General features: G+C 36.3%; 1 protein-coding gene across 34 annotated transcripts in view; it reads left to right on the forward strand.

Moving 5' to 3' along the window:
- The window catches only part of FAM227B (family with sequence similarity 227 member B), a 217,507-nt gene that overhangs the window by 29,445 nt on the left and 168,736 nt on the right, over positions 1 to 19,326 (forward strand). For 32 of the 34 annotated variants that reach the window (XM_081508382.1, XM_081508376.1, XM_081508389.1 and 29 more), the window contains 3 exons: positions 1,936 to 2,037; positions 5,120 to 5,246; positions 16,963 to 17,100. In XM_081508382.1, coding sequence (XP_081364508.1) covers positions 1,936 to 2,037; positions 5,120 to 5,246; positions 16,963 to 17,100 — 367 coding nt within the window. The remainder of the gene's footprint in view (positions 1 to 1,935; positions 2,038 to 5,119; positions 5,247 to 16,962; positions 17,101 to 19,326) is intronic. The other 2 variants (XM_081508374.1, XM_081508387.1) reach the window with 1 other exon arrangement.

The following is a 19,326-nucleotide window of genomic DNA, read 5'->3' on the forward strand; positions in this document are numbered from 1 at the left end:
CAGTATTTAAAGAAAAATTAACACCAGTCCTTCTCAAACTCTTCTAAAAAACTGAAGAGGAGGGAATACTCCTAGCTCTTTTTATGAGACCAGTATTGCCGTGATACCAAAGCTAAAGATACTACAAAAAAAAAAAAATACAGATCAATATCCTCTTTGATGGATATTGATACAAAAGCCTTCAACAAAATACTAGGAATCTGAATTCAGTAGTATATTAAAAGGGTTATACAGCCTGAACAATGAACTTTATTCCTGGAATGCAAGAATGATTTAACATGTGTTAAATAGCTAGATCTAATGAGCATATCAGTAACTTGAATATCCATCAGCTGTAGGATAACTTTTCTTTTCAAGCATACAAAAACATGTATAAAAATTTACCATACTATTTTGCTACTCAGTCTCCTGTGAAAATATGTTTGGTGTGTATATTACACTGAATTGTATTAATCAGACATGTTCTGAAACTTTCTGCCTAGATATTTCTTCATACATGATTGTAGGTTGTGAAGCTGAAACATGCCAGCTTTATTCTCTAGTAAATTATGTATAATCTCATTTAACTCTCATACAACCCTAAATCTTAGAACCACTTCCCATTATATAAACGATCCAGCATTTTTAGCTATTAACCTTATCATTATTGTTTCTGCTACTATTTCCATCTGTAAACTTATTACAAAAGCATGAGAGCTGTATTGGGAGTTAGGAAACCTGGATTCTAGTCTGGCTTTCAGTTACTTAACTGTGTATCAGTTTAGTTGCTCAATCGTGTCCGACTCTTTGCAACCCTATGGACTGCAGCATGCCAGGCTTCCCTGTCCATCACCAGCTCCCGGAGTTTGCTCAAACTCATGTCCATCGAGTCAGTGATGCCATCCAGCCATCTCATCCTCTGTTGTCGCCTTCTCCTCTTGCCTTCAATCTTTCCCAGCATCAGGGTCTTTTCCAATAAGTCAATTCTTTGCATCAGGTAGCCAAAGTATTTGAGCATCAGCATCAATCATACTTAACTGTGTATAACCTTAAATAATGCTCTTAAGCTTTCTGGACAGTAGTGCAATCACTAAATTAGAGAGGTTTAACCTAGGTGATATCTAACATACATTTTAGTTCTAAAGTACTATACATTTATGAATCCCAGCTCATATGGTTTGCTAATTTGATAGAAAATTACCACTGAATTTAATCAATTTTGGTGTTTATTACCAAAACCAGTTAATGCTAGCTTGTGCTTCTACTGTTGACATCATAAATGAATTTGGACTCTTAATTCATCTCTTCATTGCTTAATAGACCAAGAATTCAAGGTGCTACCTTAAGACTTTACTATAATGTTGACAGTATTAATATCTATAGATGTCTTCCTTTTTATGACATTCTATTTTGTTTGTAGTCTATCATGTCACAATTTTACTAGCTCTGGCTATGACTGTCTCATTCCAGTAATTGCTTTAATTTTATACTGAGTTACTTATTATGAAAGATTTGGAATGGCTGTAGAATAATAGAAGGTAACTATGTCATGGACAGCGTTGTACATGCCAACCACTATTCAAGAATCTTCATTAATTCATCAGACATTGGTATGCTTTCTGTGTGCCAGGCACTGTGTTGAGGGCTTTAAATACAAAGTCAAACAAAATGTGATCCTTGTCCCAATTGAATTGTAAGATACTACTTTAAGGCATGTATATATTACCTACATTTGGAGATAGGAAACTAGGACTTGCCCAGTTTAGTGCAGCTAATGAATAATGGAGCCAGCATTTAAATTCAGGTCTGCATGATGCCAAAAACCCATGCTTATTCCATTATAGCAACTGATCTGCCATTTGAGAATAGATAGAATTACTGACATTATGTAAATAAATTCTAATTTTAAATTGTAATATTAATTGTTTTAATTCCATACCTGTTTTACTTTTTAAGCCTGACAGAGAAAGTCAAGATTGCTTATTTGATAGAATTTCAGAAAGCTATGTGTCACTTTTCATGAGCATACCTCTAAGCCGAAAGGATACATTCTTTCAGGTAAATACAGAAGTTAACTGGTTATACAAATTATAGCAAATGAAATATAAAAAGTTATATTATTTAAACACATATGAGAACATATTTTGTTACTTTGAAAGAAAAATTGCCTCAACTAGAATAAAAAAAAGCTAATATTTTAAGTTACGCCCCCACCCCAGAATATTATATTCTGCTGAAAGCCTTACAGAATCTATTTGTTTGCATACTGAAAAATATTGACTTATCCTATGCATATTCTTGATTTTTTAATCTACAAAATTATTTTCCTTTTACTTTATAAAGTATATTTTGGTCTAAGAGGACTTAACCTCTTGTGTTTTGCATAAGTACAATACTAAGCACCTGTTAACAATAAAGAACAATGAACAAATTTATGAATCAAATATTTGTTTTACTATGTTAAAATAATTTGGTTAAAATAATTTATGTTCTTGAGTAATGTGAAATGAAGATGCATGGAATTTCACTGAGTATTTTGAAATGTAAACATATAGCATTTCAAAGCAGAAGACACATTCAAATACTTTGTTGTACTGAGATCTGTAAAATCAGAAATACATAAGTATTTTCAAGTCAGTAAATATTTTTATGGATAAATTCTAAAATAAAATAAATGTCTATCAAGAAAACATAAAATTGCCAAATATTTATACTCAATCTTGATCTATCTTACAAAGATATACATAGAGTATTATAGAAGGAAGCCAGCAGTGGGCTGGGAATAAGAAGTCTGCTACTAATTATGCAGGTGATCTTGCAGACATTCAGTCTCTCAGTTTCTCAGTTCCATAGCCCATTATCCATCAGATGAAGAGGTTGAACCATGATTCATAAATTGCCTTATAGAACACTGATATTCCAAAAGATAGACTAGGATTTTCTCTGCTAATATTAAATTTATTTTTCTTAATTTATAGGAAAAATATTAGTGGTTAGGATTTTTGGTCATTAAATTGCCTAGAGATGACAAAACTGGCTGGATTTCTCCTATATATAGTCTTTCACCCAGTCTGTCCTTTTGTGGTGGGTCTTGTCTATCTAATACATAGTTTGATAAAGTCAAGCATGCTTTAACACAAGCCTTAAGAAAGGAATTTTTAAAAGCTTATTTAACATGAACAAACAAGCAGTGGCACCGTTACATATCCCTCTTTCTGTAATTTCTAGTCTTACATTTATTGTCCGAATGTTCTCCTTGAGATAGATGTGCCTTTTGATATCAAGATGTTGTCTTTATAATCCTTCTCAAATCATGACTTGATTTTTCTGCTATTTTCAGTGGCATTTTCCAAGGAGAAATTACAAGTTATTTAACAAAGATTCAAAGCCTCACTTGAGAACAACTAACATGTACACCTTAGTGATTGGACCCCTCCCCCTGTTTCTACTCTTGTGAACCAGATCACCTCCCTACAGATCTATTACCTCCGCAGCTGTATAAGTAGAAATGGAGCCTCATCTCTCATTGACTAATTTCTATTTTAACTCATTAAAATAATTGGGAGTTTTATTACTAATTGGCTCATCTGAGAAAAGCTATTAATATTTAAGAATCAAAAAATTATCTTCAGGTCTCACTGTTCAGTATAAATTAGTTGAATCTGAACATATGGCTTTTATTTCATTTTCTTTCAATGTCATACAATGATATTCCTTCAGAAAATTTCCCAACACCATCTGACACTTTTATCTCTTTTCCCACTAATCTCCTGAAGCTGAGATATACACAGAAAACAAAATGTAAAAGTTCCCCTTGCCTACTTCAACTTTTTAATTACTAGCATAATTTTATATACCACAATTATAATATGTGACTCTTTCCAGTAGTATTTTAAAATGTTCATTGCTGATTCAATAAAATTAAATATATCAGTGTTTTTAAAGCATTCTTCCCTGCCTCTTTTCCCTACCCCAGAAAACTAATGAAATTCTTCAAAGAGTACCATCACTTACTGGCAGTTTTGACCACTGCTGAGATAGGTGACTATATTAGTTTCCTATTGCTGGTGTAAAAACCATCATGAAGTTAGTGGATTAAAGCAATGGAAATTCATTGTCTTATAGTTATGTAGACAGTTATCCTCTGTCATCCCCTTCTCCTTCTGCCTTCAATCTTTCCCAGCATCAGGGTCTTTTCCAGTGAGTCAGTTTTTCACATCAGGTGGCCAAAAGTATTGGAGTTGCAACTTCAGCATCAATCCTTCCAATGAATATTCAGGACTGATTTCCTTTAGGATTGACTTGTTTGATCTCCTTGAAGTGCAGGGGACTCTCAAGAATTTTCTCCAACACCACAGTTCAAAAGCATCAATTCGTTGGTGCTCAGCTTTCTTTAAAGTCCAACTCTCAGATCTATACATGACTACTGGAAAAACCATAGCTTTGACTAGATGGACCTTTGTTGGCAAAGTAATGTCTCAGCTTTTTAATATGCTGTCTAGGTTGATCATAGCTTTTCTTCCAAGGGGAAAACAATATAGTATAACCTCAATAACAATGGGAGTTATGCTATATTAACTCACCTAAATGGACTTCAATTATTTAAAAACATGCTTTTGTTTCTCACCACACACACACCAAGTGATAATTGTGTGACATAATAGAGGTGTCACCTGATGCTGTGGTGGTAATCATATTGCAAAATGCAAATATATCAACATGTTGTACACCTTAAACTTATGCAGTATTATGTCAAATATATTTCAATTAAATGTATATATACTTTCTATTATAATTACTAGAAAGAGGGTATACTTTTTCTGAAAGAGGATATCAATAACAAGGTTAAAGGAAATAAGTGTAGAATCATTAAACCTTAACTGTTAACTTCATCCTTTATCCAAATTAAACTTTTTTCCCCAAAATGCTAACAAATAGCTAAATTGATATGACTTCATTTTCAGCTCTTCTTTGTTCATATTCTTCAGTTGTTGGAAGTACAAAGAGGCAAAAAAGGCCAAAAACAATTTATAAGGAGAAAAAGGGACATGTATATATCACAAACTCAACAACTTCTTTGGTATTTGAGATAATGTTACATGAAATATGGAATTGTTTTAATATGACTCTGTTTTGGTAGGTGTATCCTGATTGTTTGGCACAAGCCATCTATGCAGCATTCCAGGAAGCATTTCCAGAATCCAGTAATCTCTTTAATGATGAATTTAAAGAAAATCTAGGGAATAACATTTTTCTTTGGTTGTCAGGTATGAATGTCATTTAAGTATTGATCATTACTTTGGTACCTAAAACTGTTGAATTGCAGTATTTTGTTTACTCCAGTCAAAAATTTTGTAGTTCTTTGTCTTACAAAACATAGAATATTGATGTCTATGTTTCAAAATAATGATGATGATTTTCTTCTGAAAATTCTGTTATAATAAAATTAATCAGTTATTAACTTTAGAAGACAAATAATTTTATAGGCAGTGGAATTCTTGCAGAAACCAAAACTACCACAGAAAGAAAACTGTACAACACATATTTTATATTTGTAAGAGAAGTATTTCAAGCTGCTACTTTTACAACACTGCTGGCAATGTTATAACAAATACTACTGGGTAAATTCTAGAGCTAACCAAATTCCTTATATAACATACCATCATTAATCAAGGGAAAAAAATGTTTGAATCATGGTGTGTGTGTGTGTGTCTGTGTGTGTGTAGGTAGGAGTTCAGTTCAGTCACTCAGTCGTGTCTGACTCTTTGCTACCGAATGGACTGCAGCACACCAGGCTTCCCTGTCCATCACCAACTCCCAGAGCTTACTCGAACCCATGTCCATTCAGTCAATGATGCCATCCAACTATCTCATCCTCTGTTGTCCCCTTGTCTTCCCGCCTTCAAACTTTCCGAGCATCAGGGTCTTTTCCAATGAGTCAGTTCTTCATATCAGGTGGCAAAAGTATTGGAGTTTCAGCTTCAATATCAGTCCTTCCAATGAATATTCAGGACTGATTTCCTTGAGGATGGACTGGTGAGATCTCCTTTGCAGTCCAAGGGACTCTCAAGAGTCTCCTCCAACACCACAGTTCAAAAGCATCAACTCTTTGGTGCCCAGCTTTCTTTATAGTTCAACTCTCACTTCCATACATTACTACTAGATAAACCATAGCTTTGACTAGATGGATCTTTGTTGGCAAAGTAATGTCTCTGCTTTTTAATAAGCTACCTAGGATGGTCATAATTTTTCTTCCAAGGAGCAAGTGTCTTTTAATTTCATGGCTGCAGTCACTATCTGCAGTGATTTTGGAGCCCAAAAAATAAAGTCTGTCACTATTTCCACTGTTTCCCCATCTATTTCCCATGAAGTGATGGGACCAGATGCCATGATCTTAGTCTTCTGGATATTGAGTTTTAAGCCAATTTTTCACTCTCCTCTTTCACTTTCATGAAGAGGCTCTTTAGTTCTTCTTTGCTTTCTGCCATAAGGGTGGTATCATCTGCATATCTGAGGTTATTGATATTTTCTCCTGGCAATCTTGATTCCAGCTTGTGTTTCTTCCAGCCCAGCATTTCTCATGATGTACTCTGAATATAAGTTAAATAAACAGGGTGACAATATACAGCCTTGATGTACTCCTTTTCCTATTTGGAACCAGTCTGTTGTTACGTGTCCAGTTCTAACTGTTGCTTCTTGACCTGAATACAGATTTCTAAGGTGGTCTGGTATCCCCATCACTTTAAGAATTTTCCACAGTTTGTTGTGATCCACACAGTCAAAAGCTTTGGCATAGTCAATAAAGCGGAAATAGATGTTTTTTCTGGAACTCTCTTGCCTTTTTGATGATCCAGCGAATGTTGGGAATTTGATCTCTGGTTCCTCTGCATTTTCTAAAACCAGCTTGAACATCTGGAAGTTCATGGTTCACATATTGCTGAAGCCTGGCTTGGAGAATTTTGAGCATTACTTTAGCACAATTGTGTGGTGTTTGGAACATTCTTTGGCATTGCCTTTCTTTGGGATTGGAATGAAAACTGACCTTTTCCAGTCCTGTGGCCACTGCTGAGTTTTCCAAATTTGCTGACATATTGAGTGCAGCACTTTCACAGCATCATCTTTTAGGATTTGAAATAGCTCAACTGGAATTCCATCACCTCCACTAGCTTTGTTCATAGTGATACTTCCTAAGGCCCACTTGACTTCACATTCCAGGATGTCTGGCTCTTGGTGGGTGATCACACCATCGTGATTTTCTGAGTCATGAAGATCTTTTTTGTGTCGTTCTTCTGTGTATTCTTGCCACCTCTTCTTAATATCTTCTGCTTCTATTAGGTCCATACATTATCTGTCCTTTATTGAGCCCATCCTTGCATGAAATGTTCCCTTGGTATCTCTAATTTTCTTGAAGAGATCTCTTGTCTTTCCTAGTCTATTTCCTCTGTTTCTTTGCATTGATCACTGAGAAAGGCTTTCTTATCTCTCCTTGCTCTTCTTTGGAACTCTGCATTCAAATGGGTGTATCTTTCCCTTTCTCCTTTGCTTTTCACTTCTCTTCTTTTCACAGCTATTTGTAAGGCTTCCTCAGACAGCCATTTGGTTTTTTTGCATTTCTTTTTCTTGGGGATGGTCTTGATCCCTGTCTCCTGTACAATGTCATGAACCTCTGTCAATAGTTCATCAGGCTCTCTATCAGATCTAGTCCTTTAAATAGGAAAAGGAGTACATCAAGGCTGTATATTGTCATCCTGCTTATTTAACTTATATGCAGAGTATATCATGAGAAGTGCTGGGCTGGATGAAGCACAAGCTGGAATCAAGATTGCCGGGAGAAATATCAATAACCTCAGATATACAGATGACACCACCCTTATGGCAGAAAGTGAAGAAGAACTAAAGAGCCTCTTGATGAAAGTGAGAAAAGAGAGTGAAAAAAGTTGGCTTAAAGCTCAACATTCAGAAAACTAAGATCATGGCATCCGGTCCCATCACTTCATGGCAAATAGAGGGGGAAACAGTGGCTGACTTTATTTTTGGGGGCTCCAAAATCACTGCAGATTGTGATTGCACCAATGAAATTAAAAGACACTTGATCCTCGGAAGGAAAGTTACGACCAACCTAGACAGCATATTAAAAAGCAGAGACATTACTTTGTCAACAAAGGTCCGTCTAGTCAAGGCTATGGTTTTTCCAGTGATGATGTATGGATGTGAGAGTTGGATGGTGACGAAAGCTGAGCACCGAAGAATTGATTCTTTTGAACTGTGGTGTTGGAGAAGACTCTTGAGAGTCCCTTGGACTGCAAGGAGATCCAACCAGTCCATCTTAAAGGAAATCAGTCCTGGGTGTTCATTGGAAGGACTGATGTTGAAGCTGAAACTCCAATATTTTGGCCACCTCATGGAAGAGCTGACTCATTTGAAAAGACCCTAATGCTGGGAAGGATTGTGGGCAGGAGGAGAAGGGGACGACAGAGGATGAGATGGTTGGATGGCATCACCGACTCATTGGAGATGAGTTTGGGTAAACTCCAGGAGTTGGTGATGGACAGGGAGGCGTGGCATGCTGCGATTCATGGGGTCGCAAAGAGTCAGACACGACTGAGCAACTGAGCTGAACATGGACACCATGTATTAAACTTGTGAAGATTCACTGACTTGTACATAATTGTTCATTTCTATTTTATGCATGGATAAGATTTTAAGTTGAAAACAAAGACAGTAGTGGTAGCTGCACTAGAGCCTCTGTGATTTATTTAATCATGGATATGTTTGTACAGATTTCTGTCACAGTGTTTTTTCTCACATTGCATATCTATCAAGACTCACATGTTTTCTGAGTTCTATGCTCATAAATAACCTTTTCACCTTTTACTATGTTTTTATCTCTCAATTGTGATTAATTATTTTGTTTTGGCAAGAGCACTTGTTGAAGGAATTTAAAAGGCATTTTTCTACTTCTTTGTTGGAGAAATATTTATATCATAGATCTAAAATACTTGATTCAATTTCTCCTTCATAATATATGAGAAATTCCTTTTTTTAAAGATGAAGTCATCACTTTATTAGTTTCTTTGCATTTTATTCAGTTTGATTACTTACATTGACAGTTGGCTTTCATTTTGGTTCATATTTCACAAATTTTTTTTTTTACCCGATTTCTTTGTTTGTTGTTGTTGTTTAGTTGCTAAGTCATGTCCGACTTTTTGTAACACCATGGACTATAGCCCCACCAGGCTTCTCTGTCCATGGGATTTCCCAGGCAAGAATACTGGAGTCAGTTGCCATTTCCTTCTCCAGGGGATCTTCCCAACCAAGGGATCAAACACTTATTGGCAGGTGGATTCTTTACCACTGAGCCACCTGGGAAGCCTAGAGATCCTTATATGCAATAAGAAAAAAAGTATCAGAGTTTGTGTTAGTTTCCTATTACTGATGCAGCAAATTACTACTTAGTTTAAAGCAACATAAATATATTATCTTACAGTTCTGAAAATCATAGGTCCAAAATGAGTTTCACTAGGGTAAAACCAAGATGTTGGGAGAACTGTGTTGTTCTACAGGCTCTAGGGAGAATCACTTTGCTGCTTTTCAGAAGGTGTTTCCAGTCTTTGCCTTATAGCCTTTCATCAAAGCCCACAATGACTAGTCATCTTCTCATATTGCATCATTCTAATACTGACTCTTCTACATCCCTCTTCCATATCTAAAACTCTTCTCAGTACATTGGGCTCACCTGGACAAGAGAGCATACTGTCTGTATTTTAAGGCTAGCCAGTTATTAATTTAATTCTGTCTGCTTCCTTAATTCCTCTTTGCCATGTAACATAACATATTCACCATTTGGGAACATTAAAATATGGAAGATTTGGAGGATACTTCTGCCTAGTATCAGTTCAGTTCAGTCGCTCAGTCGTGTCCGACTCTTTGCGACCCCATGAATCGCAGCACGCCAGGCCTCCCTGTCTATCACCAACTCCCGGAGTTTACCCAAACCCATGTCCATTGAGTCAGTGACGCCATCCAACCGTCTCATCCTCTGTCATCCCCTTCTCCTCCTGCCCCAAATCCTTCCCAGCATTAGGGTCTTTTCCAATGAGTCAACTCTTTGCATGAGGTGGCCAAAGTATTGGAGTTTCAGTTCAACATCAATCTTCCAATGAACACCCAGGACTGATCTCCTTTAGGATGGACTGGTTGGATCTTCTTGCAGTCCAAGAGACTCTCAAGAGTCTTCTCCAACACCACAGTTCAAAAGCATCAATTCTTCAGTGCTCAGCTATCTTCACCGTCCAGCTCTCATATCCATACATGACCACTGGAAAAACCATAGCCTTGACTAGATGGACCTTTGTTGGCAAAGTAATGCCTCTGCTTTTAAATATGCTATCTAGGTTGGTCATAACCTTCCTTCCAAGGAGCAAGCGTCTTTTAATTTCATGGCTGCAATCACCATCAGCAGTGATTTTGGAGCCCAAAAAAATAAGGTCTGACACTGTTTCCACTGTTTCCCCATCTATTTGCAATGAAGTGATGGAACCAGATGCCATGATCTTAGTTTTCTGAACGTTGAGCTTTAAGCCAACTTCTTCACTCTCCTCTTCCACTTTCATCAAGAGGCTCTTTAGTTCTTCTTCACTTTCTGCCATAAGGGTGGTGTCATCTGCATATCTGAGGTTATTGATATTTCTCCCGGCAATCTTGATTCCAGCTTTTGCTTCCTCAGCCCAGGGTTTCTCATGATGTACTGTGCATATAAGTTAAATAAGCAGGGTGACAATATACAGCCTTGACGTACTCCTTTTCCTATTTGGAACCAGTCTCTTGTTCCATGTGCAGTTCGAACTGTCGCTTCCTGACCTGCATACAGGTTTCTCAAGAGACAGGTCAGATGGTCTGATATTCCCATCTCTTTCAAAATTTCCACAGTTTATTGTGACCCATGCAGTCAAAGGCTTTGGCATAGTCAATAAAGCAGAAATAGATGTTTTTCTGGAACTCTCTTGCTTTTTTGATAATCCAGCAGATGTTGGCAATTTGATCTCTGGTTCCTCTGCCTTTTCTAAAACCAGCTTGAACATCTGGAAGTTCACAGTTCATGTATTGCTGAAGCCTGTCTTGGAGAATTTTGAGCTTTACTTTACTAGCGTGTGAGATGAGTGCAATTGTGTGGTAGTTCGAACATTCTTTGCATTGCCTTTCTTTGGGATTGGAATGAAAACTGACCTTTTCCAGTCCTGTGGCCACTACTGAGTTTTCCAAATTTGCTGGCATATCGAGTGCAGCACTTTCACAGCATCACCTTTTAGGATTTGAAATAGCTCAACTGGAATTCGATCACCTCCGCTAGCTTTGTTCGTAGTGATGCTTTCTAAGGCCCGCTTGACTTCACATTCCAGGATGTCTGGCTCTAGGTGAGTGATCACACCATCGTGATTACCTGGGTCATGAAGACCTTTTTGGTACAGTTCTTCTGTGTATTCTTGCCACCTCTTCTTAATATCTTCTGCTTCTGTTGGGTCCATACTGTTTCTGTCCTTTATCAAGCCCATCTTTGCATGAAATGTTCCCTTGGTATCTCTAATTTTCTTGAAGAGATCTCTAGTCTTTCCCATTCTGTTGTTTTCCTCTATTTCTTTGCATTGATTGCCAAGGAAGGCTTTCTTATCTCTCCTTGCTCTTCTTTGGAACTCTGCATTCAGATGGGAATATCTTTCCTTTTCTCCTTTGCTTTTTGCTTCTCTTCCTTTCCCAGCTATTTGTAAGGCCTCCTCAGACAGCCATTTTGCTTTTTTGCATTTCTTTTCCATGGGGATGGTCTTGATTCCTGTCTCCTGTACAATGTCATGAACCTCTGTCCATCGTTCATCAAGCACTCTGTCTATCAGATCTAGTCCCTTAAATCTATTTCTCACTTCCACTGTATAATCATAAGGGATTTGATTTAGGTCATACCTCAATGATCTAGTTGTTTTCCCTACTTTCTTCAATTTAAGTCTGAATTTAGCAATAAGGAGTTCATGATCTGAGCCACAGTCTGCTCCCGGTCTTGTTTTTGCTGACTGTATAGAGCTTCTCCATCTTTGGCTGCAAAGAATATAATTAATCTGATTTTGGTGTTGGCCACCTGGTGATGTCCATGTGTAGAGTCTTCTCTTGTGTTGTTGGAAGAGGGTGTTTGCTATGACCAGTGTGTTCTCGTGGCAAAACTCTATTAGCCTTTGCCCTGCTTCATTCTGTACTCCAAGGCTAAATTTGCCTGTTACGCCAGGTGTTTCCTGACTTCCTACTTTTGCATTCCAGTCCCCTATAATGAAAAGGACATCTTTTTTGGGTGTTAGTTCTAAAAGTTCTAGTAAGTCTTCATAGAACCGTTCAAGTTCAGCTTCTTCGGCGTTACTGGTTGGGGCATAGACTTGGATTACCATGATACTGAATGGTTTGCCTTGGAAACGAACAGAGATATTCTGTCGTTTTTGAGATTGCATCCAAGTACTGCATTTTGGACTCTTTTGTTGACCATGATGGCTATTCCATTTCTTCTAAGGGATTCCTGCCCACAGTAGTAGATATAATGTTTCGAGACACATTAAGATTGTGTATGATTGGCTAAGTTTTAGCACAAGCTTTATGACTATCCTACGTGGCAGCTTTACATTGAGTAAGATGAAGGTTTGTGCTCTGACTTCTGGCTTCTGTTTAGGATGTAGAAAACTAAAATGATATTACTTCCACTCTTCTACCTGAAAACACTAAACTGTGTGCAAATTTGAAACTTTCCTTGAACCCATCAGAGATTCCAAGGCAGTCAACCCAAAATCTACAGAAAGACAGGTGCCTCCAAGGGAAGACCAAGTGTTAGCACTTGCTCACATGGGACAGATGCAGCTAGATGCCATAAAAAGGCAGTGAGAAGAATTTAGCCGAAATTTCTAATGAATTACTTAGAGCTGAGTATGGTCTAGGGTGACCATATAGGACCCTTAGGATCTTCATAAACAGGAGGAAGTTGACATTACAAGTTTCTCTCCACATATTTTATAAGTAATAATTGAGGATGGTATGACAGTCTTGAGAAAGCCTGGAAGAATGTAAGAAAAACCACTACAAGAAACCACTACAAAAAAGCCTTGCCTGGGCCCTTCTCTTCTATCTTCTTTGTGTTAACAACAACAACAAGCTTTAAGTCACAGCAGGAGGAGGGAGAAATGTTGTGAGGAGGAAGGGCAGCAAATCCAGTTACCCTTAGTGAAGGAGTGGAGACGCAACTTACCCCAGAAACAGAGAGAACTACCTATCAAAAGACAAAGAAATAAGCAGAACCAGTTTTAGATAAGGGACAGGTATTAGAATATTAGACAGAAAATTTTAACTACCTATGATTAATATGGTAAATGCTCAAGTGGAAAAGATGGATAACATGTATGATCAGTTATGTAATTTGAGCAAAACATGGAAACTAAACAAAGAAGGCCACATAGACCAATGGAAGAAAATTGAGAGCCCAGAAATAAACCTTCACAAACAGTCAACTAATATTTGACAAAGAAGCCAAGAATACTCAATAGGAATATGATAATCTCTTCAATACATGGTCTTGGGAAAGCTGAATCACCACATGTAGAGTAATGAAATCTGACTCCTATCTTCTTGTTGTCCAGTTGCTAAGTTGTGTCTGACTCTTTGCAACCCCATGGACTGCAGCACACCAGGCTTCCCTGTCCTTCAGTATCTCCCAGAGTTTGCTCAAACTCACATCCATTGAGCACTGATGCCATCCAACCATCTCATCCTCTGTCACCTGCCTCTCCTCCTGCCCTCAATCCTTTCCAGCATCAGGGTCTTTTCCATTGAGTCAGCTCTTCGCATCAGGTGGCCAAAGTATTGGAGCTTTAGCATCAGTCCCTCCAATGAATATTCAGGGTTGATTTTCCTTAGGATTGACTAGTTTGATCTCCCTGCTGTCCAAGGGATTCTAAAGAATATTCTCAAGAACATTCTCAAGCACCACGGTTCGAAAGTATCAATTCTTCAGTGCTCAGCCTTTTTTATTGTCCGATTCTCATATTCATACATGACTACTGGAAAAACCATAGCATTGACTGTATGAACCTTAGTCAGCAAAGTGACGTCTCTGCTTTTTAGAGACGTCTAGGTTTGTTGTAGCTTTTCTTCCAAGGAGCAAGTGTCTTCTAATTTCGTGGCTGAAGTCACCATCTGCGGTGATTTTGGAGCCCAAGAAGAGAAAATCTGTCACTGTTTCCACTTTTTCCCCTTTTATTTACCTTGAAGTGATTGAACTGGATGCCATGATCTTCATTTTTTGAATGTTGAGCTTTAAGCCAGCTTTTTCACTTTCCTCTTTCACCCTCATCAACAGGCTCTTTAGGTCTTCCCTGCTTTTTGCCATTAAAGTGGTAGCATCTGCATATATGAGGCTGTTGATATTTCTCCCAGCAATTCTTGATTCCAGCATCCTCTTCATCCAGCGTGGCATTTTGCATAATGTACTCTGGATATAAGTTAAATTAGCAGAGTGACAAAATACAGCCTTGACATACTCCTTTCCCAATTTTGAACCAGTCTGTTGTTCCCTGTCTGGTTCTGATTGTTGCTTCTTGACCTATATACGGGTTTCTCAGGAGGCAGGTAAGGTGGTCTGGTATTCTCATCTCTTTAACAATTTTCCAGTTTGTTGTAATCCACACAGTCAGAGGCGTTAGTGTAGTCAGTGAAGCAGATGTTTTTCTGAAATTCCCTTGCTTTTTCTATATCACTCACAAAAATTAACTTCAAATGGAGGAAAGAACTGAAACCATAAAACTCTTTAAGAAGAAAACGTAGTGGAAAAGCTCCTTAATATATGTCTTGGTGATAATGTTTTGGATATGATATCAAAAGCACAAGCAACAAAAGCAGAAATTAGTAAGTGAAACTACATCAAACTAAAAAGCTTCTGCACAGTAAAAAAAAAGAAATCAACAAAATTCAAAAGGAACTTATTAAATATATGTGCAAATCATATCTTATAAGGGATTGATACCCAAAAGCTAAAAGAAACTCAATTCAATAGCAAAACAAACAAAAAGAAACTATCTGATTTTAAAAATAGAAGAACTGAAGACGTTTTTCCAAAGAAGACATACTGATATCCAACAGGTACAGGAAAGGATGTTCAGCATCACTAATCACCAGGGAAATGCTAGTCAAAACCACAATGAGACATCACCTCACACCTGTTAGAATGGCCATTTTCAAAGTGACTACAAATAACAAATATTGATGAGGAAAAGAGAACCCTTGTTGTTGGTTGAAATGTAAATTGGTAGAGCCACTGTGGGAAACAGTATGGAGGTTCCTCAAAAATGAAAACTAGAGCTACTGCTTAAGTCAACAGTCCCACTCCTAGCAGCTAGACTGCATCTTTCTCTGATCTCCTGCCAGGCTGTGGTTTGGAGGGGGAACTGGGCATTTGCCCTTTGGATTAGGAAGTGTGATGAGGTGGCTGCCATCTGTGCAAGTCTCTCGCTGCTCTGATTGTTAGCAATCTGACACACATACCCTCCTCACAAGTAGAGTCTAGGCTTCTCCAGCTCTCCCATCTGTCTCAGTGGATTTCCTGGCAGACAAAGGGGCTCCCCAGGGTGAGGATCCACCTGTGTGGACCTTCTCTTCCATACCCCTCCAAGGGCGCTGGTCCCAACCTAATGCCTTCCCCTCCTCCTGCAATTCTGCCCAGTTACATGGAGATCTTTCTTACAGTTTTAGCTTTATAAATGATATTCTGCTGGTTTCCAGTTAGTTTTTTTTTTTTTAAGTTGTCTTCCACGTGTAGGTATATTTTGGATGTGTTTGTGAGAAGTGAGCTCCATGTCTTCCTACTCTGACACTGATCCCCCACTCAATAAAAAACTATCTTTTAAATATCCTGATCTATTGACCTTCCTATACCCCATATTTTCCACTAATATGCTATATATTTTAAAACACAGACAATATTGAGAAACATTCAAATGAATCATTTTGAATATTTTATCTAGTGGCAACTAATGTAAAATAAACAATGACCAAATTTAAAAACACTTTGAAAATTCCAATTTGATATCAAACTATAACAAATAATCCTCATTGAATGCTCACTACTGGGAAAATATTGGGTATATTTTATGAGTATGTCAATGTATGTTAATATGTTTATTATTTTTTATGTTTGTTTTTATATTCATGTTTCCCAGTTACTGAATGCTTTAACATACAAACTCAATTAACCATCAGAATAAGCATATGAAGTATACTAAGGAATTTATATTGTTCTCATTTTTACTGCTGAGGATATAAATGTTTTGTGTGGTTAAATCAATTTTTCAACTCTACACAGCTTTTGGAACAAAAGTGGAACTTTTTAAATGAAATTTATTTTTATTACCTTTAGAGTGCTATAATCGATTCAAAAACATTACTTTGAAAATAATAGATACAGAGAGGGAAAAATTTTAGATGCAATCATCTATTGATTGTTGCCCAGGGCCAATCCTGTTAACAATTAAGCTACAGTCACACATCTGTATAAGGTAAAATTTCCCTTCACATAAAAACAATACTATGATTACTTTTATATGTTGATCAATACTTACAAGGTAACTTTTTATGGATACTTCATGATCCACTCTTTGGATGTACTGTTGGATATTTAGGTCCTTTGAAGTTTTCAGAATGTTAATCTCCCCGTGTCCGTTTATGAACTTAGCTTGTATTTTTGAGTCAGAAGGGTATATATCATGTTTATCTCTTTTCTGATTCACTGTCTTATATGATAATATATTAACATTTCTATATAGAGATTCCCTCATTTGAAACCTAAGACTGACAGTCCTTACAGGACTGTTGTGAGAATTAAATGTATAATACTCAAAAAAAGGCTTTGACAGAAGATGTTTTTAAAATCCTAATTTCTTTGGTTAAATATACATTTTGTATTAACAGGTTTACCACCTCAGAAAGGATTTTGGACCCACTGGAAACTGAAAGAACTCTCCACAACAACCATTCATGGTAGCAGGAAAACAGCTTCAAAATCTATAAAGAACATGATTGCGAGAAATCAAGAACACATATCAGCTTGTAAGTAAACTTATTATATATTGCTTACTGAAATAGCCAAAATCAAGTATATCATTATTCATTTGTCAGAATTTTTTAATGACTTATTTTTTGGTGAGAGTCTTAAGATAACATTTAATTTATAGATGGATATTATAGTAATTTGAATACTGCTTTACATTTTTAGTTTTTCATTATAAAAATTACATGTACTTAGGTCCTTTCCTCGTTTGTGTTTATTACGATTTTAATATTAATTTCAGGAAATGTCTCAGGTATAAGAACGCTACAAATACTCTTACTTTTTGGCTGTATTGCTGACTGGTTAATAGATAAGCTTAAAATGTTTTATTCAGTAAATTTAAATAATGCCTTTGTAGAGTGTCAGTTTTGTGGCATGTTTATCAGGACTTACTTAACCTAATATGAAAAAACAGTCTACCTGCTTTTATCTAGTACTTTTTAATTTCCATTTTTATTCAATTCTTTAATCCACTTGTGGTTTATTTGTTACAAAGGGAGATAGTTAGATTCCAGTATTTTGTTTCCAAATGCTCACTTTTTAGATAATCCACTTACAGACTACTTGAAATACCAATTCACATGGATATATTTTTGTGTTCTCTTCTACCTGCCAAATTTCTGAGACAAGACCAAACTTCTTAGTTACTCTATATTAATAAGCACTTTGAGGCAAGCTCATTTCTCTCTAATTATACTGAATTTCAATACTAAACACTGGTCTGGTGCTCAGGCCTCATTTCTGACCAACTAAACAGAATCTCAGACTCAGTATATTTTTTAAAGGTACTCAGATGATTTCAATTTGCAGGCAAAGTTAAGAACTCCTAGTGTAAAGGGAAATACCTTTCTATTATACTTCTTGATACAGGCTAGTGGAAGGAGGGACTAACATCCTCAACCTACTCTTCTGAAAACTCTCTCTTCAGTTAGTTTTTTATTCCAAAATTGTTTAATTGGTTAATTACTGCTCTTCTGATTAGTACTTTGATTTTTTGCCACTCTTATCTCCATAGATATCATTTTGTCTGATTTCTATCTTTTAGTAGTTATGTGAAATTTCCTATTTGCTAATGTTACCCTGGTTTTTATAAAACTTCATACATGTTTGTTGCTTTGTATAGAAAGAGAGATAATTTACTATTTTGACCCAATCTTAAACATCTCTTTTGCTTCTTGGTCTTACATGTGAAAAATAACTTGGCTAAATAGAAAATTAAGGAACTTTTAATTTTTTCAAGTTTTAACTTACAGAAAAGTGGTAAAAATAGTATAAGGAACTCCCATATATCCTTTATCCACCAACTGTTTGAATTTATTCTATTTGTCTTATCATTCTTCTTTATATAAGCATTTAAAGCTATAAATTTCCCCAATTACTGTTTCAGCTACTTTCTGCAAATTTTGATGTTATATTTTCATTATCATTTAATTCAGAATATTTTCTAATATCTAGTATAATTTCTATTTTGACCCAAGGGTTCTTTAGAGATGTATTACTTAATTTTTTAAAATTTAGGGTTTTTCTGGATATCTTAAAATTACTAATTTCTACTTTTAAAAATAGTGATCTGATCTACTTTTAAAAATGATTTCTACTTTTAAAAATAGTGATCTGTACAGTCTTTTGTAGTGCATTGAGATTTGTTTTACAGTATATGATCTGTCTTGGTAAACATTCCATGTGCACATGAGAAGAATATATATTCTGCAATTATTATGTTGGTCTCAATTAGATCAAGGTGATTTATAGTGATATTTAGATCTTCTATATCAGGATTCAGTAAACTATAGCCTATGGACCAAATCTGGCCTATTTTTATACATCCTATGAGCTAAGAATGATTTTTCCATTTTCAAGGGTTGTAAAATAACGAAACATTAAAGCATATACCACAGAGGTCATATGCAGCCCACAAAGCCTAAAATGTTGGATTATTTGGCCCTTAATAAAAGAACTTTGCTAACCCTGGTTCTGTATCTTTATGATATTTTATTTAATTGTTCTGTTTATTTCTGAGAGGTGATATTAAGATCTCCAACTACAATTGTAGAATTATCTATTTCTCTCCTTAATTCTGTTGATTTTTGCTTTATGCATTTTTAAGTTATTTGGTACATATACATTTTATATTCTGTTTTCCCTTTAATCATTATGTTTCTTCTTATCTGTGATAATTCTACTGAGTGCTATTTTGTCTGTTAGTAATACAGCCACTTCAGCTT

The sequence above is a fragment of the Giraffa tippelskirchi genome, chromosome 7 (genome assembly GCF_054371585.1).
Source record: "Giraffa tippelskirchi isolate mGirTip1 chromosome 7, T2T-mGirTip1v1.2.pri, whole genome shotgun sequence".
NCBI lineage: Eukaryota > Metazoa > Chordata > Mammalia > Artiodactyla > Giraffidae > Giraffa > Giraffa tippelskirchi.